Source organism: Hyaloscypha bicolor, assembly GCF_002865645.1.
Source record: "Hyaloscypha bicolor E unplaced genomic scaffold K444scaffold_183, whole genome shotgun sequence".
NCBI classification, from domain to species: Eukaryota; Fungi; Ascomycota; class Leotiomycetes; order Helotiales; family Hyaloscyphaceae; genus Hyaloscypha; species Hyaloscypha bicolor.
Genome location: NW_020194685.1, coordinates 2,785,835 through 2,802,205, shown reverse-complemented (window position 1 = coordinate 2,802,205; position 16,371 = coordinate 2,785,835). Strand labels below are relative to the sequence as shown.

Sequence of the window (16,371 nt, the reverse complement as noted above, 5' to 3'; positions counted from 1 at the left end):
AGGGGGGGGGCAACCCAGCCCAGCCCAGCACGAACTATCGCCTCATCTCTCCACCTACCTCATGACATAGCCCAACTTCCATCAATCCCAACCGCGAGCGAAAACTTCATTCCCTTAACGAGACAGCCTGCCAGGCCACGGGAATCGAGGAAATCTCTTTCTCTTCCGGCTTTGCGAACGGATTCAAGAACGGTTCGACGCGCGGAACTTTGTACCTGGATTCCCATACGAGACTTTGCGCCGAGCTTATAGACAAAGGAAGCAGCTGTGCAGGAGGGACAGGAGTGGAGATTGGTATCTGCGGTCAAGAATTCAAGGGGATAGGCGTCTGTTAGTGCATCATTGCGCTGCTTCGAGTTCGAGGTATTGGTTGCTGATGGTTTTACTTTCAGACTGAAGCCAGCCTTTCCGAGCAAGCCGCACAGGAAGACGACATCTTCCGCTCCGTTGCTGAGGCTGTGGCAAGAGTCAATCAATTTGTCAGTCCAAGTGCGGCCTGTATGTTAAAAGCAGTAGCTGACAGCTCGCTTCCAGACAAAGAACGACTTCATCGGCTAACCTCCGCTTGATTTGCGCAACGACGTACGGTGAGCGCATTGCGGTGATAGCCTTTTCTCCCTGAGGAAGCGTTGAATAAGAAGTCAAGATGGGAAAGTCGTGAGCATCCGGTGCTGTGGGTTCTGCTGGGTACAATCTAAAAGGCTCTTTCCAGACAATCAAAACTCTCGCAAGAGCAGCTCAATGAGCTTCAACGATCCACACATTTCGACAAGAAGGAGTTACAGCAATGGTACAAAGGTACTTGTGATTTACTCCCGCAATTTGCTAAGCTGACTCGGCCAGGTTTCCTGAAGGACTGTCCCACGGGCATGCTCACCAAAGAGGAGTTCCAAAAGATATACCGCCAATTCTTCCCCTTCGGAGACCCGTCCTCCTTCGCCGACTACGTCTTCAACGTCTTCGACAGCGACAAGTCCGGCTCGATCGACTTCAAGGAGTTCATCGTTGCACTCAGCGTCACGAGTAGGGGCAAGATGGAGGACAAGCTAGATTGGGCGTTCCAGCTCTACGATATCGATGGCGATGGAAAGATCAGCTATGATGAGATGTTGGCTATCGTTGAGGCCATTTACAAGATGGTATGTCCGATTTCCCCGATGGAACACTGGTCATGTGACCTCTCTATGGGCCCCGGCCACAATCCAACAGGCAGCAAGGCATACTAATCTGGATGACAGGTCGGCTCAATGGTCAAGCTCCCCGCTGACGAGGACACGCCCGAGAAGCGCGTCAAAAAGATCTTTCGCATGATGGACAAGGACGAGAACGGCAGTCTGGACATGGAAGAGTTCAAGGAGGGCAGCAAGCGCGATGAGACCATCGTATCTGCGCTCTCGCTTTACGATGGCCTTGTCTGATTTTCTTCTTCTTAGATCCCCACCTTGAGTATTTAGCCATCGCCACTCCTAGGTTAGACTTGGCGTGGAGGCAGTCTCGGATTGAAAAACGGGGCGGGCTCTCAAAAGGCTTTGGATGTTTCTCCTCTTTTTGTTGTTGTATCCCCGCATTGTGGACGGACGGATTGATGTCAGGAGGGATGGCTTTTGGAGCAATGAGAAGCGAATTGGAGGGATGAACGAGATATGTTGATGGGTTAGATACGTTTTAGGGAGGGATGTGCTGATGAGGAATGAAGAATATGCAATGCACGAGAGCGTAAGAACCTACTGCCTGCTTTCGATCTTCTTTTAATCTTGCCATTTTGTCTATTTTGATTATCAAGTGATATTACTGCGTAATGTCTAGCTTACCTTCCGTTGCCTTTTTGCCAAACACTTTTCCATCGACCCTTAAAATCCTTGCTGTCTCATTATCTCCCTTGGCTGCCCTGAAATGAACGATGTACCCCACAAGAGTGGCTAAATTTACCGACTGCTTTTGCTTTATAGTACAGTTGTGTTCTATTTGGGATCAAGCACTATGAGTGCAAAGCCCTATTTGCTTTCTACTATCCTAAGCTGAAATTTCTGCCTTTCCTATCTATCTAGCCTTCCAATGCTCGAGTTAGTTCCTCCTGTTCTACATTACGGTACCTGCTTCGACCGCCTAACAAAATGACTCCACTATCCTGAACTTCCTGCACTGATAAAGGCAGGTGTTGTTCCGTCCAAAACTTGCCAACAAGGCATCTTGTGTAGAAGGGTTCGAGTTAATGGCTCGGGCGGGCTTGGGTGTTCCAAAGCCTTCAGGTTTAGGTGAGCCGATACTTCAGTAGTGGAAACGATCATAGTGAAGAGGAGAAAGGAATTTAGAGGGCTGTGATGGAATATAAAGTTACTCAGTGTGATAGGTAAATTGTCTGAGAGGCACCTTCCACGATCCACAGTTCTGATACAATGCTTTCATGAAAACAGCTTGCTTTGGTAGTAATTGTGTTGGAAAAGGCAGACTGTTGGACATTTCTAGGCGAGAACAGGATCCGCACCCGAACACATGGGGCTATTCTTGAATCCTTAGAACGTCGTATTCTGCCGTGCATGTCCTTGAACCTCGCCTCGGCGGGACAGGCTTGCCCCTCCTGACTCTAGATTTCTCCAAGTGTTAAGGAGTATTATGAGAATCTTCAAATTCCTTATGCCTGCATTATAAACTCCCTTATGTTTGACCCACTGTTACGAAATATGGAACATAGTAAACTCTATCTCTAGGCCATTGAGACCCATTGAGACGAATCTCGTGGTATATTAAAGAGCCACTTTGATTCCCTGTTAACTCATTATCCTACACCGCCGCATTCCTTTGTCCTCACCCCTGAATCCTCCGTTCCCCCCCTATTCCTTCATGGTGCCTCACTCCATGAGAATATTTGTGCAGACTAGGCTTGCTTTCAACTGTGTGTCTTATCGATAACCTTCACCTTCAAATTCCGCTCTCGGAATCTCGCCGCCGGGCTGTTATTCAGATATGAACGACGCTAGGTGAAAGAGCCTCCGCGTTCGCTTCGTGTCATATTTGTAAACAACTTCTTCACGATCTCTTAATCCTCCATCAAACGAACATCGCAAGAGCGCTGTAAGTCCACTCCCATTCATTGCACATCGTCCCTCTGTACAACGAACTGGCTTGGGAGCCTCACTTGCAGTGAAGTGGCAAACTAACAGTTCCCTCACAGCTTACAAGATGACCCGCTACGAGCTGAGCGAAGAAGCAAACCAAGCTATCAACGACTGGATCTCCCAGATCATCGATAGTACCACAACACCCACCAACAATAAACTCTCCGATTGTACTAGGGGTACGAGGGACAATCAACGCAGCGATGTCTCGATCCCAATCCTCAGCTATCGCCCGCAACAACTCGCCATTCTGGAACGAGAGGTCTCAGGGGAGCGGGTGCTTAGAAAGGAGTCCTTGGAGGAGCCGGAGAATGAGGCTTTGGATGACGGAGAAGAGGAGCCTGCCACCTTTGCCGTGAAGAAGAAGGGCCGCAAGAGCAAGGGGAAGAAGGCAAAGGGAACGGACAAGGCAAAGCTATACGACCCATCATCTTTCAAGTATGACGACATATCGGCCCAATTCGAGAAGATGAATGAAGCGATCGATAAGGAGCAGAGAGAGGCAGAGAGGATATTGAATGCTCCGCGTGCCTAAGGGATCTTCAGGAGGATGGTGCAGGAATTTGTAAAGTAGTTGACGCACGGAATGTATTACCTATGGCTACTTGAATATATTGTTCCAAGTGCCTCTGGATGGTTGAAAAGGACGTATTTGCTTAAGCTACAGACCTAATCTCAGCAACAATGTTCTGTGGCAACGTGGTAAAGTGATTCAAGGGCCTGCCTCAAGGCCACCCTCCTTAACCACCGAAGAGGCACTCAAGGACTTCTCACCAACCTTCCCAGTCTCCAAATCCCTTACCATCTGTCCTTTGTGGGCCGCATGCGCAATCTCCGGATGTTCTTCCTTCAACCTCACAAAGTTTCTCTCTGCATCCCATACCCAAGGCGTTTTTGCAGCGAATAAAAGAACCATTTCTTCGAGCGTGCGTTGATTCGATTCCGCATAGAGCACCCACACCATCAGGATGGGTGATCTCGTTATTGATGGCAAATACGTAGAGTGTCTTGTCGTTGATCTTGCTACACTACGGGCAGAGAAGTATCTGTTCTAAATCAACACCTCGCATCTGATTGAGAGTTTGGAACACTCACGAACCACCCATTTCCAATGCTCCATCCCACGACACCCCAAGCACTCCCTTTTTCTCGTACCTCAAGTGGGAGGATCTCAGAGGGGTACAGCTATGGCACCGTGAGCCACGCGGCGCCGAACATGTGAAGATGAAGGCCATGAAAGCAGCAGCAGCTCCGTATTGTAAGGCTTTGAATGCGTCGGAGTTGTTTATTGCCAGTCTTGACATTTCACCAGCGAGGAATATGGCGATTCCTTGGCCGATGGTACCCCGGCACAACGTCCATCTTCGTCCAATGCGGTCTAGGTTGAACACACAGATGAGGGTGGAAAACTGGGAGGGCTAGCATGATGTATTCAAAGAGCAAGAGCTGTAGTACCATGTAGAATATGTTGTTTAGTCCAGAAACCCACTGTGACTTCTCGGCATTGAATCTAGCAATACTGAAGATCGTAGAAGCATCTGTTTTCATCGGTCTCGGTAGAGTTTGTGGTACACTTGGCTGCAACTTATACATTGTCACTCCAGCAATGCTAACCCATTCCTGCATGATTTACAACCAAATTACAAGCTGCACTCTTCGTCCCGTATCCAAGTCTCCAGAACTTCGCCCCGCGAACGTCGACCAATAGGATGTCCGGTTTCCATCTTTCTTAAGTTGTGAAACACTACGAATATCTTGGAATTCTGCCTCAGCCAATACGTTCTCTTCTCTTTCAATTCCCCGGAATCTTTCCAGGATGAATCATGCCTCGTCACCTTGTCCAACTTTCGCAAGCCATCTGGCAGGCTCTGGAAATCACCACACAAAGACGAATAGTACGAGTAGCGGGATAATTTGGAAGACGATAGGAATTCTCCACCGGATTGGTGAAGCGCCTTGATCGATGAATGACAGACACGTTGGACATTGTTAGCAAAGACATCCTCGAGAAGACAAATAAACTCACAATTCTAATTTCTAACCAAGTATGCCACCACAACGCGAAAGATATTCAGAGTGAACTCAATGGCGACGAACTGGTCACGGCCAGTTTGTGGCACGCTTTCGGTTGCCCAGACTGGAACGATGGCATTCAGAATGCCAGATATGAAGCCATTGATCAAGCGTGCTGTGGAAGAAGAGTCAAAGAGTGCTGGTTCCCGTGCGCTGTGACCACTTGCCAAAGATCATCCAAATATGATTCTGAGCTGAACACTGGAGACTTGCTTCCAGAATACCCCATGTAGCACCAAGAGCAATGGTCTTTATTTGTCCCGCCTTCTCGCCAACCCAACCTCCAGCAAGAGCCCAAACGAGGGTGACCAAAAAATAAACCGACAGGATGCCGCCCTACAACAAACTGTATGTTATGGCTGGTGTGTTCACAGAACCATCGATGGCCTCGGCGTGACCAAATCTCATCAACTCGATGTAGTTTATAGCATTGTTGACGCCACTCATCATTCCTTGATCATACCCGATGAATTTTTTTTTTTTTTTTTGACAAGCCAGCGACACAGTTGATAGCGATGGGCAGCTTACGCTTCCGCAGCGAATTTGCTACAATCCACTTCTTGATTTGATGTCCCATCTTGAAGGTTTCAAGGATGGACGGGCTATGAAATGCTGTCTATCAGGTTTCAGGGGGGAAAGGACGAAACAAGGACGTATAACCTGGGGGCGACATGACTCTTTAACCTTCTTTACGAGACTCGAAATCTCTGGTGCCTCCTGCGTAGGCCCAACAGTGGGATTTGCTCCGTACCCTAGCTCTCACACCACTTGGTGATTGCCTCGAGTTACGTTCGAGGTGATATGGGATAACCAGAGAGTTCAATAACAAGGTGTCTAGCCAATAGATGGCTCAAATCCTTTTATGTATAGCACGGGTAATCCATAAGCCCTTCGGACCCCGTAGAGACTGTGTAACTTGTGCTGATATACCGGCAGTCTGGGTTATGGCTGGCATGGCAGTTACCTTTTTGGCTGGAAGGGCGATGCTCTACAGAAAGCTTTGGGTGCCAGATGCGCTGGCGACTTTCGTACAGTTCTCAAGACTCTTGTACAGCCCTCAAGATTCAGACCGCCAAACAGGCGAATGCGTGCATGATCAAGCAGTAGGTCGCTGAGCTTGTTGAGGGATGTAAGTCCCACAAACCGCACTTCTATTTCATGATGTTAACATGCCACTCAAAAGGCTTGCTTCACTTCCAGGTGATCTAACTGTTACTTATGAATGACTTTGCAAGTAGTTCGACTTGGAAGTTAGGGGTTCAGATAAGACAGAGCTTCGACGGAAGCTTTGGGCGGATTTTGGTCAGATACTGCATAGGAGAACCGCTCACAAAAGACCACCTCTTGTTACAAAGCTTCGCATTCAGCGGGGCTGGGTTTCCTAAATACTACCTACTGAATTCGTTTCGGCTTAGAGAAACACTTCAATCCAGAACTAGACTGCGTCTGTTTCAGGGATCATTTGACCTACCCGCTGTTGACTTCTCTATGGTCTTAGCTGCTTCGCCCTTCAGATTTAAATGCCACAGAATAATTTTTTCATCATTGCCGTTCAACTTTATCAAGCATTTGCACCCCCGAAGAATGATGGGACTGGGAAAAGTACGACTCAGTTCCAGCGAAATAGGGGCTCAGGGGCTCGCTTGTGAAAGCCGCAGTTTAGTCGATGTTTATTTTTTTCGCTAAAACGCGACGCGTCTTCCAACTCCCGAAACGCTCTCCGGACGAATACCAACAGACCTTGGAATTCTTAACAGCCATGCCCAGACCGAAACGTGCTAAAGGAAAGGGCAAAGCCCCCCCAATTGCATCTGCAAAGTCAGAATCTGCCACCCAATCAACGCAGAACGACGTCCTCCCTTCAATTGAGGCCCCTACGACCCCACAGCGGGAGACTTCTGGCAATAGGCTAAAGCGACCTCGAGATATCTTAGACAAGGACAGCGACCCCTACGAAAACACTCCGAGCCCAAAACGAACCCCCACTCCTACATTTTTCACTGGCAATCAATATCGAGCCTTCCGAGAAAAGCACCCCATTCGACCATGGAAAGAGAGGATGGTCAGTGGGCAATACACCCTGATCAGTTGCAGATCTGATGCTGGGCATCATGTGGATACTAGCGGCTTTGAGGTCAGGGTGTTCTATGATTGCAGTGGAGAGGAACGTAAATTATATGCCACATTCAAGTTCGACAAGCTTGAGGGAATCATCCGGTTGCGCAAAAACCTTGAGTTGGACCTTGAGAGAAGTCGTTTGACTGCCGAGGCGTATGACGAGGCCTGTGGTCTGCCATCTAAAGACTGGCCTTCTCGTGGCCGCTGTGAATATTCATCGCGATGGAGAGGCAAAGAGTGCGGAGAGTAAGTAATGCATTCTTTGTACCAATCCTGATCCAATTGCTGATCTCTCCAGGTATGTTATCGATGGAGAGCTTGGACACCTGTTCGAAATTATTGCGCAGAAGACCACCCCCTCAAAAGGGTTTCCAGACATGAGGATCACTTTCGATATACTCTACGACGATGAGGTATTTCGTTTCAAGGCCATCAAGACTGCGGACTTAGACTCGGCCGAGTTGGAGAGGACGGGTTCTCTCGAGCAAGAATGGCAGGCTTTACATGATCCGAGACCAGAAGCCAAGTTCAAGCTAGAGTTTGAGAGGACGAAAGAGAATAATTTCTGGCCCGTGAGAATGCGGATGTTTCCTGAAAATAGGAAGCGAAAGGCGGAGTATTTCTAACCCCAAAACATTTCTCTCGTCCCTTCTTGGAGAACAGTGTTGACTTAGTATTTTAGGTATCACCCATTCAGTAACGGTTTGTCTGGCCTCAGCTGCCGTGAATAGATTATGCTGACTACCTATCCAGGTTCCAGGATGCCCCCAAATACTTCTCCAAAGACCAAGGCAACAGACTGGTCTGTTTCCGGCGTGTATCGACTATATTGTACAAATCGTCTCGATCCCGTAGACGCTTCCAATTATTGCTTCGAGATTCACCATCTTACCCAAGCTCCTGGTCAACTGTTTGCAACTTTCGACTTTGGCAATCTCAAAGGCATCATGCGACTGTGTCCTGAAAAAGCTCTCACTTCTCAACCTGACAAATCACTGTCCCTAAAATATTTTGATGATGCCTGCAAGCTCGACGGCGAGACAAACCCAAGCCCAACCTTCAAAAACTGGTTGGTACGTATGCCCGATTAATATACCGTTCCAATCCACAATGGCTCGTAAGCTGCGACTCATTCAATTGAGGTAGTGGGCCTATTTTCGAAGCAATGTTGACTCGAAAGTTCTGCAGTCCCGATGGCGAGCCCTCGAAGGCGGAGTCTTGAAAGGGGGAGAAACTCGTGCCCAAGGACAATTTACGTTCAAGAAAGAAACACTCGAGCCTGGAAGCGGCATCAAGGTCATTGTAATTGTGTTCGTCATGGTAATTGACGGGAAGCATCTTACCTTTGAAGGCGCCCATGCTACTCCACTAGACCCACCTAGGCCTAGCTTTGTTCTAGAGAGGGAATGGCAGGCGTTGCTCAGCCCGAATTGGGAGGTTGGTCTGGCATCTACACCATACCAGCCCGGGTCAATCATCCAAATCAAGCACAAGCCAAGACCGGTAACTGCATCCGGTGCAGCGGTCGTGCAGGAGCGGCCTGAATGGGCCTGGGATATCACGGGGGAATGGACTTTCACTCCTGCTCACGAGCCTCGTGCAGGCAGCTTCATGAGACTGATCGGGCTTCCGAAATCGACACCCATTACGATGTCTATCTTTCTTGCCAACAACCCACGCCACACCAAAATCAAGAGACAATATTGGGCAATCCTCAAATTCGGTACCGCGGTAGAGGGCTGCTTGCGCTTCTGCATGCCAAAGGACGGGGGGAGGCAGTGGAGTGCCAAGCAGTTTGAAGAAGCCTGCAAGCTGGACGACGATGACTGGGTCGGACCGCCTCCAAAAGGTTCACCCAAAATGGGCTTTCGGTGGAGAGTCAAGAATTGCGAGACAGGCTATCAGCCGCAATGGTACACATCTGAGTTTCGGCATGAGAGTGGGACGTTCGAGATAGGAGATGATGGCAGTCTTTCATTCAGTCTTCTGATGACGATCGGGTTTACTCCTATGGTTTTGCGAGGGGTCAAGAATGGGGAAGTCCAGCCTCGAAAGAGCAATGCTGCGACGGTCAAAACGGTTTGGGACTCATACACTGACATGAGGGAGCCTAGTGATTAACGTTCTGAACATATCCATGAATCCGATCCGTATACGGACTCGGAGTATAATAGCGTGCAGAAGAATACCTTGGACTTTGTTTAATCATAGATTTGTTAGCACACTTGTAACTTTGTTTCGAATTTAGAAAAGTCTCTTCACATCACTATATCCTGGATGACAAGATACCCTGTGCAACAGAACGTGAGTAGACTTTTTCTCATTCTTTTTCCCACATCTACTTTCCCATCTTTTCTTGTGGAGGTTGTGCTTTCCTCCCTCTTCTTTCTCCTGCTTGTTACCAAGCTTGGTGTTCATTCTCTTCTCGGCGAGACCTATCTGTGCTGGCTTATCGAAGTCCATGTTGTTCGATGGCGCTGGCATGGTGTTGGTGGCAGTCCGCCAGTGGCCATGGACTCCACGCTGCTGTCGGGGTTACTCTCCCCTCTCCCTCGTCGGACATGAGAGGTGGTGCCACGTTGATTCTTGGCATTAGTTCTCTGATAGTCAGTCTTCCAAAAATAAGGATCTGAAAACCCTCTTTGCAGCAAAGCCATGGACGGTTGGCCGGTTGCGGGACTTCTTCTATTAATTGGGACTTGTGCCTGTAGCCTTCTTACAACCAATCACCAGCGTTGTTGGTATCTTGTCGGAGCTTTTCTTGCCAGCCAAGAATTCCCAGATTTTTGGCTTTGAAGCGGCTTGTGGCCTAGGAACTGTGAGTATGCCTTTCTTTGCACGGTTTGAACAATTCGCATCATGCCCTGCATTCTTCAAACCAGGTTGAATAATTGTATTGTTTTGACATGGTGCGGGAAGGTGATAGAAATGTGGAATGTAGTTTCTTGGGTAAATGACCTAAGGAAGGGGAGGGACGATCTAAAAATCTCATTTCATGAAAATTTTGTGGTTCCAATACATATATTTATGTATAAACTAACAATTTGATCTTTACTTTTCACTAGAAAAATCGACAGAATCTTATACTAATCTCTTCTCTCGATTCACTACTGAACCTCGGTGAATTTCATAAAAAAATAAAAAAGGTGCTTCCATCCCTGCCTGCACGATTCAACTATGAGCAAACAAATCACATGAAGACGGGGAGAGCGGGCGAGAAGCAAACCTATTTCAGATCTCGAATCTCAACAGTATGCCTAGCAATCACGCAGGAAGAAGCAAATGACTGTGATTCCAACAAACTGCCCTTCGTTTCACTTCCGACCCTGTGTTTCGTGGCAGAAGTTTGTTTTTGGCCCTACCACCTCCTTTTTTCTTTGTTTCTTTTTTGGATCAACAATCAATAAGCAAAGTGTCTGCATCTTGCTCCAAAGCATGGAGCTGCTTAAAGTGACTTGGTAGTTTGCCACTCAAAAGTTCGACTCAGGAACTTTCATCTTCCAGCAGGTTTGTAATTTGGAGGAGACACTTGAAAAACAACCTCAGTCATTTCTTTAAATGCGAAGACCGAAGGACTCAATTCTGTGGCTTTGTCTTTTGTGAGTAATGTAGCGTGTCTGAGTCATCTGATAGCTTGCAGGACAATCCAGGCCGTGGTGTAAGAGAATTGTTGACGCAAGCCTCTGTCAATGCCGAAGCCCGCCCCTTGTAGCAGCAGTGTATATGAAAAGGAAGCGAGACCACGTAGAGTTAGCTCTCCAATTTCAGTTTGAACTCTTGGCTTCCCCTTCAAACTTGTTCTACTCACTTTCGTGAAGCAACCATGACCCGCTTTGAGTACTGCGAAAGATGCCTTGGGGAATTGTCAAGTCTTTCTGCGATGAAACAAGAAAGTTCTACCGTTCTACGTGAGCCCGCTTGGCACTGGCTTTATTGTGACATGAAAACGATGCTGAAAAAGCTCAATTGTCTGAGAAATGAGGTGCGAGAGCGAATGGAGAGCCAGGTGAAGCACTCCTTCCTTTCATCCAACACCTGCTCGGAGGAAAAACTTCCCTGCGCCTTCTTCACGTGAAATTCCTCACTTAATGAGCCAGCCATATAAAAGAGGCACGGAAGGAAAACGACTAGAGCATAAGGGATGGAGAAACTTCCCCCAATTTCTAGCCACCCCAGGGGGGATTGATGTGCTCATAATCCCACTGAAATAGGTCTCACCGCAAGTCGATCTCAAGATATATTTAAAGCCCTTCAATATATTCCTGTAACCTATCTTCAATTCAATCTCCGCTGGGTATTTCGTTCTCTCTCTACTTCAAGCTCTCAAAATTCATATCCCTATCGACCTCTTAATTACCTCCTCTTCCTGCCCTATTCCTAACCAAACCCTCTCCAATTCTTCCCTAGCCTCCATGCCCCGCAGGTACCTTCTCTCCCGCAGTGGCTCTCTTTCCCCAACTTCCCCAAAACCCAGCTGTAGCACTCACGGACGTAGGGGCCTCTGTTGCCTTGGTGCCCTTCGTCAAGTAAGACCCCATCCCCGAGCTCAAACTCGCCTGACTTGGACTCGCTCTATGCCCCCCACTTGCACCTTGACTCTCGCCACCCATGCCGAGCAGCTTCCTCAAGCTCTCAAGCTTAGCCTTCGCCTCCTCAGCCTCCTGCTTCGCAACCGCTTCCGCAGTCTTGGCTTGCACTAACTCCAGCACCAACGTATCAGTATCAGCATCTTGAACCTGTTTCGTTGGCGACAGCGCAGAAGAGGAAGTTTGGGAGGAAGATCGGCTTCTATATGGGCCGGGATTCTCGTTTTCTTTGTCCCTGGAGCTGCCGTTGATGGCAGCGAGACTGGATGTACGTTTGCCGAACATAGGTCCTTTTGATCTCTCCTTCGAGTTTGCGCGGCCGAGTTTGAGCTCGCGGAGACCAGAGGGAGCGGAAGTACGGGCCGGCCATTCGGATTCGGTGTCTCTGCTTCCGTCCGGCGTTGTTGCTGCGCCGCTTCGCAACTTTGAGTCTTGGATTTGCTTTTCCAGGCGCTGTTTCTCGGCGTGGGCGTTTCTGATGTGCAGATGCCCTTCTTTGACTTGGTCTTTGAGATTCTGGATCTCTTGTCGCTGTTCTGATAGCCGCCTGCTGAAGTCTTGTGATTTAGACACTTCGATGATAAGTTGTTCTTTCGACCGTGCCAGTTCTTCTCGAAGTTGGGATTTCGACTGAAGCATTGATGATCGGCGATTGGGTGAAGGTGCTTGAAATCGGTCTTCTACCACATCTAGCAGTCGGGACAGATCATCTGCTGTGATCGGAGCTCCAGGGGTGGGACTGTCAGCCTCTTCGGAGGAGGCTAGTTCCGCCTCGACCTCTTTCTCAACGACTACAATCTCATCAGCTTCACCAGAGGCAGCTTTCACAGTTCCATCACTGCCAGAACTCTTCACAGTTTCCGAACTCGTCTTCCTCCTTAGTCCATCAAGCAACAATCTCACAGCATTTCTATCCTCTTCTCGCTCCTCACGTTCTTTTTGCAGCTGAGTTACAAGAATAGCATGGTCCCGTTGCATCTCGCTGAGAGCTGTCAACAGATCTTCAATCTGGCTATGCAGATTCTTGTCCTTATTTGTCTTCGAAGGGACAGCAATCGCACTGTTGAAGCTGACAGATGGAGTGCGAACTGAAGACCCATCTGCGTTTGAAGAGTCCCGAGACATGCTAGTTGCATCTGTGGAAGAGCTCAGCATGCTATCTGTTCCACCACCTTCCATAGAGTTAAATGTCGAAGCAATGCTGTTCTTCGAAGGAGATCTTCGTAGAAAGCTGACAGGCCGAGAGGGTGCTGTGAGACCTGGGCTCACACTCAGATTCATTGATTTTGTTGAAGAATTCGATCCGGCCCATAACCGACCCAGAAATCTCGTTGCCGCAGATCCAATGTTTTCCGATGGAGTAACGGCATCGGCAACCTTTGCTTCGCTGTAGCTGACTGCCAGTGCATGCAGGCTCTCATGTGAGACTACTCCCGTCAAACTGACAAAGTCATTGACGAACTCGTCGGCGTTGTAATGATAGACATCCCAAAGGCCTCTCGACAGCAGTAATTGCATAACATCTTCGAACTCTGTGCATGCCATGATCTTCTCCTCATTCTTCCGCATGAGTGACAGAGCCACCCTCATTATAGTTTCCGAAGCTCCCTCAGCAAATATGACATCGTATATCCGGAACAGCATCGGCAGAGGACAAGTAACTGCGAAGAATGACAAGAACCATTGTGAAACGTATGCAGGCTCAATTTGTAGGGCGTCCAGGTGGGCGGAAAGAGTTGGTAGATGTAGCTTGAGCAGTTGGCGGAATTGGTATATTCGTACATGAAGACCAGAGAGGTCTGGCAGGAAGCAGTTCCGTAAATCGTAATGCTCCATTAATCTGGAAATTATTAGCAGCTTTCGTCGGACCCTCGTACATGTAGCCTACCTGACAAGAACACAGAAGGCCTGCTTGTCACCCATATGCATAAGCAGCGGGCCAACAAGAAAACCCAAGCCCTGACAATACCCAATCTTGTGATCGTACAGACTAAAGCATTTCAGCACCCGCCCCAGCATTCGCTGTCCATCTCCCTCCGGATCGCGAAACATCTCAACACCTGGGAAGCTCCTTCCCAGATCCTTCCCGATGATGCCTTCATATGGACTTGATTCCCCGCACAGCCTATCGAATTGATCTTCTAGCAGCCGGTCTCGCGCCCCAGACATGCTCTGCCATACCACACCTCGCAAAGGTGGAGGCACACCACTTCGGATCTTCTTCGACAATAGTGTGGGCAAGCATTGAGCAGTCCTCGTATAATCTTGAACAAGCGCAGCGTAGAATTCCAGATCCGTCATAGGCGGCGCCGGAATCATCGAGTACCGCAATGCTGTGGGCGTGGGCCCATTGACCAATCTCTTCAAATGTTGTATCGACGGCGGTCTCGACACACTCCTGTTATTCTGCTTCTCGATGATTTGAACCTTCGCAATTCCCGATTTCGGATTCGTGGCTAGGAGATTATTTTCCTGTTCGAGTCTCGCAAGCAGCAATGCCGTAGACTGGGGCCGTCAGGAATATCGGAGCAAAATGGGGCAAAGCAAACTCACATCATCAGAGCTCTCATCTCTCGGCTCCTTCTCCTCTGTTTTCTCGAGTTCCTCCCAATTGACACCTCCACCTTCTACACTTGCTTCCGAACTATCACTTCCTCTCCTCGACTCCGGGCTCCTCTCACTCGCAGATTCGCTGCCGGTGGGACTCAACACCTCACCATTCGGATCCATCATCATGATCCTAGGACTCTCCTCGTCCGGCGTCTGCCCATCCCGCACAACATCTTCTGTCCTTCTGCCCTCAATAGTACCCCTCCGCACCCTCTGTGTAATATTCGTACTTGTGTCAACCGTCAATGCTGGCGGGGGCTCCGAAAGCCTGACCGTGACCATCGAATCGTGCTGCAGGATCTGTTGTGCCGATTCCGATTCCTGTTCCCGATGAACTTCAATTTCGACCTCGGTCTCTACCTCGGTCTCGATCTGCGGCTGTGGACCCGTGTCCATGGTGACGGATTCGAGAGATCGGAATGCGGGAGCGGGTAGGAAGGATGCTCCTTACTCGCGCCTCCCTTCCTTCCTCCCTTACTTTCCTTTCAACAATGAAAATCAGTCAACACCTTACTCCAAGCTCAGCTCAGCATAAACCTTAAACTCGCCGTTCGGGAGAGAGGCTCAACGGGCCCACAAATCGTTCGTCCTGGTTGTAGATACCGCTGTCGGGACTGCTTCGTTGTGGTGCATGCACGACCTTGTTTCACCCGCTCTCACTGACCTCAGCACCTCGCATCCACCCAAAGCAACAAAGTCTGACAGTATGTACAATCGAGCCAAAGGAGCGGCAGCCGCCGAAGATATCGACAGCGATCAAAGGAGTGAACAATCAAAAAGAGCGTGGAGGTGGTTGGCGAGGTGAGATGCGGACTCGGAAGCGGATTGCTGGGGATAATCTCCCTGGTCAGGGGTCAATCCACCAATTCGAACAACAGGGGTCGTGATTGGACAGCTAGCACGCGAACACAACACGGCTTGCCCCTTTTGCAGGAGTGACGGTGTGTTAATCTATCTTCTCATGCAAATGCCTTTTTAAGTTTCCCCACAAATATGTGGATTTTGTTGATCGGTGTCGTGTTGTGAGGTGCTATTCAGTGCTTCTTCAATACTGAATGGGTTTGCAGTTTCTCTTGCGGCTCATGAGGGCGGGACAGGGGTGAGTGATCGTCTCGTCGCGAAGCGTGTCTGGAAATTAGCTTTACTGTGCTTAACGACTGAGTGGTGGAACTGCAGAACAACTAATCACTATTATTCCCTAACTTGTCTTGAACTTTTCAAATTTAATCACAACACTAAAAAGCTTTTCACTCGGCAGTCTATCGAGTTTTGAAGCCCACTGCTTCTGAACTAATCTCTAGACCCCTTTCCCTCGGAGGTGTATGCATGCATCGCTTATCTCGGCAACGTAAGCATTTATCCGCCTCCATATTAAGCAATGCAATCCCACCACCTGCCTTCCTGCCATTGAAGAGCAACGATAATCACAATGCCCTCACCATTAATCAACGAAATTTTTGCATGCGGCAGTGCTTTGAAAAGTTTTTGATCTCGTGTTGAGAGTCTTCCTAAAAACTGGGTACAAGTTCTCAGCCAAACAGCCTCAATAAACATCTCCACTATTCAAGGGAGAAGCACCCTATTTTTTCGCATCGAGTTTTGTCCGCCTCGAGAAAATTATTTGCAAGGAGTTAGTTATTTACACCTGGGACCAGATATGTGATTCAGTAAATCGAATCAGTGATCACAACTTCTGGTCACATGATTCCACGCTCCTGCACCACGGGAATCACATTGCGCTTTAGCCAAGGGCCGTTACGGGAAGGAGAGAAGCTACATAATAAGAATACCCGTGCCCGATCACCTGCCAACTGGGCTGCAGAGGGGCTCAAGCTTCCTTACACCAAGGAGGCAATAGCCCCAGGGGC

At 48.7% G+C, this 16,371-nt stretch overlaps 6 protein-coding genes across 6 annotated transcripts; 4 read left to right on the top strand and 2 right to left on the bottom strand.

Annotated features, from left to right (window-relative positions):
- The first annotated feature begins 246 nt into the window (after positions 1–246).
- Positions 247–1,747, top strand: K444DRAFT_622085 (EF-hand). Its single transcript, XM_024882026.1, has 6 exons — positions 247–330; positions 393–479; positions 535–657; positions 713–798; positions 844–1,139; positions 1,239–1,747. Exons 3-6 carry the CDS (start codon positions 647–649, stop codon positions 1,416–1,418), a joined length of 573 nt encoding a protein of 190 aa, XP_024727624.1. The 5' UTR covers positions 247–330; positions 393–479; positions 535–646; the 3' UTR covers positions 1,419–1,747.
- Positions 1,748–2,788: 1,041 nt separating this feature from the next.
- Positions 2,789–3,764, top strand: K444DRAFT_622083 (uncharacterized protein). The gene has a single exon (XM_024882025.1). The coding sequence runs from the start codon at positions 3,181–3,183 to the stop codon at positions 3,649–3,651; it is 471 nt and encodes a 156-aa protein (XP_024727623.1). The 5' UTR covers positions 2,789–3,180; the 3' UTR covers positions 3,652–3,764.
- An 8-nt stretch (positions 3,765–3,772) lies between these two features.
- K444DRAFT_648512 (uncharacterized protein) lies at positions 3,773–5,639 on the bottom strand (the record flags this gene model as incomplete). Its single annotated transcript, XM_024885472.1, has 10 exons — positions 3,773–3,805; positions 3,919–4,034; positions 4,078–4,144; positions 4,212–4,258; positions 4,333–4,525; positions 4,572–4,635; positions 4,750–4,898; positions 5,159–5,304; positions 5,357–5,525; positions 5,562–5,639. 10 exons carry the CDS (start codon positions 5,637–5,639, stop codon positions 3,773–3,775), a joined length of 1,062 nt encoding a protein of 353 aa, XP_024727622.1.
- A 1,264-nt stretch (positions 5,640–6,903) lies between these two features.
- On the top strand, positions 6,904–8,185 carry K444DRAFT_275562 (uncharacterized protein). The gene is made up of 3 exons (XM_024871506.1): positions 6,904–7,553; positions 7,606–8,009; positions 8,061–8,185. The coding sequence occupies exons 1-2, from the start codon at positions 6,949–6,951 to the stop codon at positions 7,931–7,933; spliced, it is 933 nt and encodes a 310-aa protein (XP_024727621.1). The 5' UTR covers positions 6,904–6,948; the 3' UTR covers positions 7,934–8,009; positions 8,061–8,185.
- Positions 8,186–8,225: 40 nt separating this feature from the next.
- K444DRAFT_275560 (uncharacterized protein) lies at positions 8,226–9,583 on the top strand. Its single transcript, XM_024871505.1, has 2 exons — positions 8,226–8,380; positions 8,488–9,583. Exon 2 carries the CDS (start codon positions 8,625–8,627, stop codon positions 9,426–9,428), a length of 804 nt encoding a protein of 267 aa, XP_024727620.1. The 5' UTR covers positions 8,226–8,380; positions 8,488–8,624; the 3' UTR covers positions 9,429–9,583.
- A 2,009-nt stretch (positions 9,584–11,592) lies between these two features.
- Positions 11,593–15,257, bottom strand: K444DRAFT_576405 (uncharacterized protein). Its single transcript, XM_024877528.1, has 3 exons — positions 14,447–15,257; positions 13,782–14,398; positions 11,593–13,733 (listed from the first exon to the last, which is right to left on the bottom strand). Exons 1-3 carry the CDS (start codon positions 14,897–14,899, stop codon positions 11,711–11,713), a joined length of 3,093 nt encoding a protein of 1,030 aa, XP_024727619.1. The 5' UTR covers positions 14,900–15,257; the 3' UTR covers positions 11,593–11,710.
- Positions 15,258–16,371: the final 1,114 nt, after the last annotated feature.